The sequence below is a fragment of the Oncorhynchus tshawytscha genome, linkage group LG03 (assembly GCF_018296145.1).
Source record: "Oncorhynchus tshawytscha isolate Ot180627B linkage group LG03, Otsh_v2.0, whole genome shotgun sequence".
In the NCBI taxonomy this organism is placed as follows: Eukaryota; Metazoa; Chordata; class Actinopteri; order Salmoniformes; family Salmonidae; genus Oncorhynchus; species Oncorhynchus tshawytscha.
The window spans coordinates 7,629,460-7,639,191 of NC_056431.1; the positions used below are offsets into that span (position 1 = coordinate 7,629,460).

A 9,732-nucleotide genomic window follows, 5' to 3' on the forward strand; every position below is an offset into this window, starting at 1 on the left:
TTTGGTTAAGCTGAATGTCTGGTTTCCAATTTTTTACCAAAAAACACAATTTTAACCACTTTTCATCTTTCCTGTTTTCGCTCATGAACATACTTGCTTTGGTTTTGTTTTACTGTGTGATATTTCACCTCTTGTTATCTATGAGATATGAAGGACAGAGAAATCATGTATCAGTAGCAGCAACACACCAAACTCAAGATATGACCTGCTTCCTGTTTCTCTTCCTGTTTCAGCTAAAGTGGATTATACTTTTCTCTTCTTGATAAAAGGTGGTAGAGGCAAGCTGTTCAGTTGGACTGAGTGATGCTGTCCATTTAAGTATTGTCACTCAACATTATAGATGATTAAGTAAAGCTAACTTAAGGTTGAAGTGCTTGTGAAGCTCTTGAATGGAACAAGTGATGAGAGAAAGATTAGAGAAATTTTTGTTGCTGCTGTATGTCCTTCTAGAATAAACATTTAGGTGCACAGATGCTGTAGTAAAGCAGAGAAGGGACAGGAAGACAGGAAGTGTTCTTAACTGACTTGTACCTTAATGTACCTTCAAACCAGTGACTTTCCGGTTACCTGTGCAACACTTAACCGCTAGGCTACCAGCAGGCCTACCATGTTGTGTTCATGGAATGTTCGGAATGTTTGCAGATAGAAATGTGATGTATAGAGCTGCCACAATTCCCCATTCTACATGCCAGACAATCATAGATATCAATACATGTCTATGATTGTTCTGTGATGTTGAATCATCCTGAAAAGGTCTTTGGTGGTGGTGTGTCTACATCACTTATGCTGATCTGAGTCTTGCTTCCTCTAGGGGTTTTAATTTTTGGTGTACAAGCATCTATTAACCAACCACTAAAAGACAGAGATTCTGAATGATAGTATAAAAAATAGTATAAAAAATATGACCTTTATTTAGTATTTCACTATGGTTCCTTGAAATGCTAACCTGATACTGTGCATTTTTGTTATGAAATGGGATGTGTCAGTAATAACAAATGCATTAACTACAACAGAGCACATATGCCATTTATCATTTAACAAAACATGAAGCAGGTAAGTAAAATGATTAATTACAAAATGAAAACCTAAAAGGTATTTCTATACTCAGAAATGTTTTTAATATTTGTTTTTATAGTGGAAATATAATTTTGTAATCACGTTAATATTATTTTTTAAGAATGTTCAACTGATTGATTTACGTATGTGTAACTTCATTATAGGCTCCATTCTTTACAAAGAGTTTCTTTAATAGGAAATAATTCTAAGCCCCCTATTGGGAAAAGATGATGGTGAAACAGTGCGGATCTAACAACCTTTCCTCCAGCCCAAATCTGCTGGAGGGGAAGTTGGAGTAGGCTAAAGGTCACCTTGATATTCCACTTATTGAGTCAACGACAACTCAAGAGCAACAGGATAGAGCGTAGAGCAGCGTTTCCTAAACTCGGTCCTCAGACACCAAGGGGTGCACGTTTTGGTTTTCGCCCTAACATTACACAGCTGATTCAAATTATCAAAGCTTGACGATTAGCTGATTATTTTGTAGTGCTAGGGCAAAAAACAAAACATGCACCCTTTGGGGTCCTTAGGACCTAGTTTTGGAAATCTTGGGATAGAGAGATAAGTACTTAATAGATGGCAGAGGTGTGGGAGGTGTCTCAAGACTCAGACCACATGGAACTCCTCCGGCTGGCAGTCTGCAGCCTGACTCCACTCTTCAGCTTGCAGCCCAGGGACCTCAGCATGTCCAGCAGGTGGCGCCGGAACTTCACCCCCACGAAGGCGTAGAGCACGGGGTTGAGGCTGCAGTGCAGGTAGCCCAGAGAGGAGGTGGCCGTCAGGGAGATGTCCAGGGCATTATGGCTCTCGCAGGTGTCCACCAGGGTGTTGCTGGAGTAGAGGGTGTCCACCATAAGGGTGATGTTGTAGGGCGTACAGCAGAGGAAGAAGACCAGCACCAGGGCCAGGATGACCCGGACGGCCCTCTGCTTCTGGAGGCCCTGGGAGCCACGCTCCAGCCGCAGCAGGATGCAGGAGTAGCAGAAGAGTAGCACGGCAGAGGGGAGGAGGAAGCCCACCGTGTGGTAGAGCAGGCGGGAGGCCAGGCGCCAGTCAAACCAAGACTGGGAGAGGGACGGGTAGTTGTGAACACACTCCACTTTGTCTCGTCTGGTGTCCCTCACAGACTCCAGGAAGTGCCAGTCGGGGATGGAGAGGAGGAGGGAGAGGAGCCACACGGACAGGCAGCTGGCATGCACCATCCAGGGCTTCCTGCGAGAGTACATCTGGACCGCGTGGACCACGGACAGGTAGCGGTCCAGACTGATACAGGCCAGCAGGAAGATGCCACAGTAAAAGTTGATCTGAGTTAAGAGTTAGAGAATATCAGACTGTTATAAAACTGTTACAAAGTTCAGATAAAGAGTACGTTTGTAATTGGGTAAAACATATTGACGACAATTGAATTCCATTCACTATTGTTTTCCTCAGAAATGTAAACTAAACCCAACAGTTAATTTATGTAATGTGTATAGTCCTTACTGTAAACATGGCTCCAGTGATCTTGCAGAGGGGTGTCCCGAAGCTCCATTCCCCAGCGGCCTGAACAGCCCAGAGGGGCAGCGTGACCAGCAGCAGGGTGTCAGCCATGCCCAGGTGCAGGATGAAGGTGTCAGTCACGCTCCAGCTCCGCCTCCTCTGTACCAGAACCAAAAGTACCAGCCCGTTGCCCAGCAGCCCAAGAACCAATGTCAGGGAGTAGAATATGGGGAGGAACACAGCGTCAAAACGCATGCCCTCCTGCATGCTGCACACCCCCCCAGTAGAACAGCACGTGTCACTGTAGGTCTCATTATAATCCCCATCATAATCACCAGAGAAGTGGTCAACTCTGGTAAATGTTAACTTTTCACCGCCGGCAATGAGGGAATCCTGTAAGTGAAATAGAACTAATTGACTTTGACATTTAAGCATAATAATGCATCACAGTGTGTGAGTAAAATGCAATGGCAAAAAAAGTGACAAATGTAGTGTTTTTCCCGAGTCTTTAACCTGTATGATTTCTATGTGTGATATATGTTGCTATTTTACATTTTGGAGGGTTGATTTTCAGATGACTGGGACTGTAATTCAGATGATGATATCCTTATACCAATTGATCACACAGACTGCTCTATTGTGCACCCAAGGGGGCGCTGTCTACTCACTGACACAGAGGTAATAGAGCTTTCCAGCTTGTAGTCCTAACGACCTGAAAGGAGTTCGTTTCGTTCAGCCATTCCTGTAGAGTACCACAGTATGATGTTTTGATAACTGTGAAAATCTCTCTAGGACAAGGTGACAGTTACGCTCGGGTAAGCCTACACGAAACACAGCCCTTATTTTAAGGGTTTCTAAAATTCACTCTAAAACTCTTCCATTGGATATGAATGGCTTTCTGTAATTTCATCGGCAAAATTGTCTTCAGTTAACCCTATCAGTCCAGAGACCCCAGCAAAAATTGGCTTTTCATTTATCTACAGCCCTTATATTTTGCCTCACAATGAAGTGTTTTTAGCGTTTTCTTTTCAGGACAACAAGGGCTACAAGTACAACACAAAACAATTGGACATAACCAGTTGCACTCATTAGTTTTATTGACAAATTTGTATTTTTAAAAAATCTGTACGTATAGAAGTGTTTGCTCACTGGGAAATAAATATCTAACTAGTCAGTGACAACTGTTTAGAGTTTGTGACAGCAACTATGTGAGCTTATTACAGTATTAGAGACACTATGTCCTGGGATTACCAATTATCTTCTATGTAGAGTAACCCCTTACCTTCTAACAACTCTTGTGTAGCTTGTGAGAATCATAGAGCAAAACATGTTACATGTGCGTGTTCGTGAGAATCTCAGCTTTTCAAAGATAGCTTTTAATAGTTTGTACTTCAAGCCATTCAGACTCTACATTTTTGTAAAAAAGACTCTTAAAGGATCTACCCTTGTCTGACAAAAACCACTCAGCCCTCGTTAATCACACAGACTAAGGGTTGGTATCCATAGACAAATCCAATGGTACAACCCAGAAGACTTTAGCTCTGTTTAAAAGGGGTTCGAAGTCCAAAATATACTAGGAGAAGGAGAATATCGTCACAATAATGCTCCACAATAATGCAACTGTGATGATTATTATTGGTGTGTTATTGTGGAACATCTGAACAAAATGTGTGGGTACTGTCTTTCTTTTCATACATATTTTATATACCCGGGACTTCACCTGTGAAATATGTTCGATGAGATGTGGGCACACTACCTGAAACCCTATCTGAGTTGAATTTCCTCTCAACAGGTTTCAAATGTCAATAACGTAGGAGTTTCTTAGGTCTGACTCAAATGTAGGATATTTTTGAAGCGCGTGTAACAAATTAAAAGCCTATTATTACTATCAATTTGCATTGTGAAAAGTTACGTAAAATTGCTTATAATACCATTAATACTCCCAACTGTTATTTAAAAAAGAAATAGACAAATAAAATAAGTGTACCCATTTGTACAAAATCAATGTTGTTATTCAATATTATAGTGATTATTCTGTATATGCAGTTGAAATATGTGTGTATAGGGACACTTACCATGCCTTTGAATGGTATTGATGCAGTCTGTCAATCAGTTTCCACAGAGATGATGGGCTGGCGCTGTTGTGAGCACGATGTCAAACAGAACTGCTATTTTCAGTGAATGGGGAGGAACTAGTAGAGAGGAAATACGTTTAAAAGCATTCATATGTAATCATATGTAATACTTCTACAGGCCCAATGTTGATCACAGATTTATTTTATTTTATTTAACTAGGAAAATCAGATCAGAACAAATTCTTATTTACAATGACGGCCTACCGGGGAACAATGGGTTAACTGCCTTGTTCAGGGGCAGAACTAAAGATTTTTACCTTGTCAGATGGGGGATTTAATCCAGAAACCTTTTGGTTACTGGCCCAACGCTCTAACCACTAAGCTACCTAGTGGTCAGATTTATTTTATGAATGAGCATTCATTTGTATTTATTATATTCTATATACCTTGTTTTCCTGTCCTTTGTAATAAATGTATTATTACTTAATAAACACATTGTTGAACGCCACAACATAAAGAAAAGAGGTGAGAGTTGAAAAAGTCAACATTGTTAGCTTGCACATTCTAACACAAAGGTGAAGGATGATAAGACTCTCTGCTAAGGCTGCACAATGAACCACACAGTCACACTGAACAGATGACATATCACTGCCCAACATGCCACTTTCAACTCTCTCTCTCCACCTACCCCAGAGTGTGAATTACAGGGGACTAAATCCCCCTGAATGAGAGATGAGCACCCCTAAATGCAACAAAAGTCAAAGTTTGGAGGGTCTCTAAGTAATGCCAATTTAATAATTCTCCTATTTGTTAAAAATAAAATTTTGTAGTGCTACAGTGGTAAATATCCAAATGAAATGAACACACCCAACTCTCTGTCATAGCTTAAACATTGTTTTTCCCAGGTAGCTGAAGTTGTCATCCCGGGACAGTTCCGTATTTCAGCCCCTTTTCAGGTATCTTGAGTTGTTTTTTTTATTTAAAAGGTCAATTTATCAGCAAGATGCATCAGTTAATTCAGGCTACAAAACTGTGGACCTAATGACAATCACCGAATGTGACTTTTTAGCAATTTGTAACAGTTGTGTCTTTCCATTCATCAAATAGCATTCAACTGTTTGGATGCTGGAATGATTTTGTAGTGGATGAACTTGCACAGGTCGATAAAAAAAAAATTGACAACCAGATGAAAACATCATCACTGGCTATGTTCATGCCACATTAAAAGGTCATACATTTTTACAGTAAAATTACATCTTTCCCATTAGGCCCATGAAAAAGAGATATAATTCGCACTCTGCCCTACCCTTTTTCTTTCACTCTTATCCCCTCTCGCTCTTTCTCTAGTTTCAGTGAAATGGGATAAAAAGGTGAGAAGACACCCTTCCTGTGTGTGTCGGTCTCTGACACTAACATACAGTGGGGCAAAAATTATTTCGACAGCCACCAATTGTGCAAGTTCTCCCACTTAAAAAGATGAGAGAGGCCTGTAATTTTCATCATAGGTACACTTCAACTATGACAGACAAAATGAGAAGAAAAAAATCCAGAAAATCACATTGTAGGATTTTTAATGAATTTATTTGCAAATTATGGTGGAAAATTAGTATTTGGTCACCCACAAACAAGCAAGATTTCTGGCTCTCACAGACCTGTAACTTCTTCTTTAAGCTGCTCCTCTGTCCTCCACTCGTTACCTGTATTAATGGCACCTGTTTGAACTTGTTATCAGTATAAAAGACACCTATCCACAACCTCAAACAGTCACACTCCAAACTCTACTATGGCCAAGACCAAAGAGCTGTCAAAAGACACCAGAAACAAAATTGTAGACCTGCACCAGGCTGGGAAGACTGAATCTGCAATAGGTAAGCAGCTTGGTTTGAAGAAATCAACTGTGGGAGCAATTATTAGGAAATGGAAGACATACAAGACCCCTGATAATCTCCCTCGATCTGGGGCTCCACGCAAGATCTCACCCCGTGGGGTCAAAATGATCACAAGAACGGTGAGCAAAAATCCCAGAACCACACGGGGGGACCTAGTGAATGACCTGCAGAGAGCTGGGACCAAAGTAACAAAGCCTACCATCAGTAACACACTACGCCGCCAGGGACTCAAATCCTGCAGTGCCAGACGTGTCCCCCTGCTTAAGCCAGTACATGTCCAGGCCCGTCGGAAGTTTGCTAGAGAGCATTTGGATGATCCAGAAGAAGATTGGAAGAATGTCATATGGTCAGATGAAACCAAAATATAACTTTTTGGTAAAAACTCAACTCGTCATGTTTGAAGGACAAAGAATGCTGAGTTGCATCCAAAGAACACCATACCTACTGTGAAGCTTGGGGGTGGAAACATCATGCTTTGGGGCTGTTTTTCTGCAAAGGGACCAGGACGACTGATCCGTGTAAAGGAAAGAATGAATGGGGCCATGTATCGTGAGATTTTGAGTGAAAACCTCCTTCCATCAGCAAGGGCATTGAAGATGAAACGTGGCTGGGTCTTTCAGCATGACAATGATCCCAAACACACCGCCCGGGCAACGAAGGAGTGTCTTCGTAAGAAGCATTTCAAGGTCCTGGAGTGGCCTAGCCAGTCTCCAGATCTCAACCCCATAGAAAATCTTTGGAGGGAGTTGAAAGTCCGTGTTGCCCAGCAACAGCCCCAAAACGTCACTGCTCTAGAGGAGATCTGCATGGAGGAATGGGCCAAAATACCAGCAACAGTGTGTGAAAACCTTGTGAAGACGTACAGAAAACATTTGACCTCTGTCATTGCCAACAAAGGGTATATAACAAAGTATTGAGATAAACTTTTGTTATTGACTAAATACTTATTTTCCACCATAATTTGTAAATAAATTCATTAAAAATCCTACAATGTGATTTTCTGGATTTTTTTTCTCATTTTGTTTGTCATAGTTGAAGTGTACCTATTATGAAAATTACAGGCCTCTCTCATCTTTTTAAGTGGGAGAACATGCACAATTGGTGGCTGACTAAATACTTTTTTGCCCCACTGTATCTATCTGCATGGTGGTGTGTCTGTGCTATGAATCTGTGAGTACCTAATTGTCTGATTGCAGGCAATACCAGATTTCTAAATCTGGACCCAAAGTACATTATGACAAGTAGGGCCAGGAGTTGTTTCAAGTTATAGGCTATAACAGGTCACATGGCCAAGATAACTCTGCCACAGACATATGACATCTTAAATGATGAACTAGTATGACGACATTGTGATCTCTAAGGTTTTCATTATGAATGAACCAAATGTTCTTTATCTTGATTTCAACGTATTTGATTAAAAAAAATCTTATCTTACTTTGTAACCCTCTTTACATCCTTTTTCTACTACTTTCTTTCATGTTGTGATCCGCACCGAAGCCATCAAACCACATCCCCTCTGTCTCACGCACGCACACGCACGCACACGCACACACGCACACGCACGTCTGGTTTGTTTCAGTGTCTGCCTCGATTCTTCTTGACTGGTCTGTGCATATGGTGTAGTTGCAGTGTTTTTAACACCTTTGCAGCGTCCGGTGCAGCTGTACTATGTGAGGTGAGCTATCGATAGAACAAGCTGCATGTGGAACACAAAGAGATAGATCTCATCTTTATATCTGTGCCATTATAGTGTCTGTGACAGCATGGCCAGCGCATAGTGGAAGCCCTCAATGTCAATGTTCATGCTAAAACAGGTTATATATATATATATACACACATGAGTCCTCTATATATTTCTATAATGAGCCCTAAACTCTGCTCTTCTCAGCACTGTTCACCTGCAAAGACACCCAACACCAACCCCTAAACACACACACACAAACACAAACACACACAGAGAGATGCACACACACAGGGATGCACAGATGCACTCACAAAATTGGATATCAATGTATTCTAAACGTTTTTGTGGACAAACGGCCTGATTGATCTATTATGAGTTATTAGAGTAAACAGGAAGTAATGTGCCGTTGGTCTGCCATTTGAAAGGTGAAGTACAGTTGCCAGGCAGCCCACTTCCACTACCCTTCACCTATTCAAGATGGGTTTTATAAACAGAAACTAGGAAATGGAGACAGTTGAAAATATGACAGATGCATGTGATCAGTAACTATGAAGGGAAACAGCGTTGTTTTTTTGAAAATAATGTTTCCACTTTGTTACTGTGTAGCAACGTACAGTGATTCACATTGTTATTATTCTAGGCTGATTGACAATTAAATAAATCCTCACCATAACATGACGTGCCCTTATAAAAAAGAACTACTGAATTACTACACAAAACCTATTTGTGCATTTGTGACTATTTAGAGACTTGTAGGGATTGTGTAGTGGATGTTTAGTTTATGCACTACTCAAGTAAGAAAACAGTAGTGTTTAAAGTTTTAATCAGGTAGAGATTTTTCTTGGGTGTTGGTAGTACTTAACTAGCCAAAACACTACTGCTTTACTAAAGAGTCTTTTCAATAGTAACTAAACTGGCTTTTTGCAACCAGAGAAGGCAAAACAGGAAGTAGTTGGTTGTTAGCTAGCTACTGTTTTTGACAATCCCGAATGTAATCACCTTCCATTCTTCATCATCCTGTCTTTGATAGCACTTATGCAGGCACCATCTGTAAGTTTAAATATTCTTTGTTTTATGAATACTTTGTTGTTTAGCCATTTATATAACTTTTTAGATTACTAGCCAAAATGGTATTAGCAGTTAGCCGTTGTCATAGAGATGTATTGAGTTTAGCCTATATTTTTGCTAGCCCGATTGAAACAGCCATGTAGCCTCTGTTTTTGTCACGCTAGCTATTAAGTATGTGTGTTTGTATGCAAATGTACAGTATGTTCCCATTGGTATACTTACCCATTCTAGTTACATATTTTAACCTTTGCCAAGGAAGCCCTCAACATACAGATGTAGGATCTTAATTTGATCACTCTTTTATTGCTGCGAATTGTCATGGACAACAGGATATTCAAACTTGTAGTGTATTTGAGGCTTAAAAAGGCTTATAAAGTTTGGATTTCCACTTTTATGTTTCAGACTTGATTTGCCCTTACGAAAATGTATGAACCCCTGCACAAAAGTCCATTAATTATAATCCACATAAAAATGCATATTT

At 40.5% G+C, this 9,732-nt stretch overlaps 1 protein-coding gene across 2 annotated transcripts; it reads right to left on the bottom strand.

Moving 5' to 3' along the window:
- Positions 1-752: 752 nt before the first annotated feature.
- LOC112226320 (C-X-C chemokine receptor type 3-like) lies at positions 753-4,721 on the bottom strand. Of its 2 annotated transcripts, XM_024390743.2 has the most exons (4): positions 4,611-4,721; positions 2,871-2,928; positions 2,539-2,694; positions 753-2,360 (listed from the first exon to the last, which is right to left on the bottom strand). In XM_024390743.2, exons 3-4 carry the CDS (start codon positions 2,644-2,646, stop codon positions 1,656-1,658), a joined length of 813 nt encoding a protein of 270 aa, XP_024246511.1. In that variant the 5' UTR covers positions 2,647-2,694; positions 2,871-2,928; positions 4,611-4,721; the 3' UTR covers positions 753-1,655. The 2 variants fall into 2 exon arrangements, with proteins under 2 accessions (XP_024246511.1, XP_024246505.1); XM_024390737.2 differs by having other exon boundaries at positions 754-2,360; positions 2,539-2,928.
- Between the last annotated feature and the right edge of the window lie 5,011 nt (positions 4,722-9,732).

Bases quoted from the DNA above. Each gene is read 5' to 3' on its own strand.
- LOC112226320 (XM_024390737.2), bottom strand. The intron at 2,361-2,538 runs GTAAGGACTATA...CTCTTAACTCAG, and splicing joins TCACTGGAGCCATGTTTACA to ATCAACTTTTACTGTGGCAT.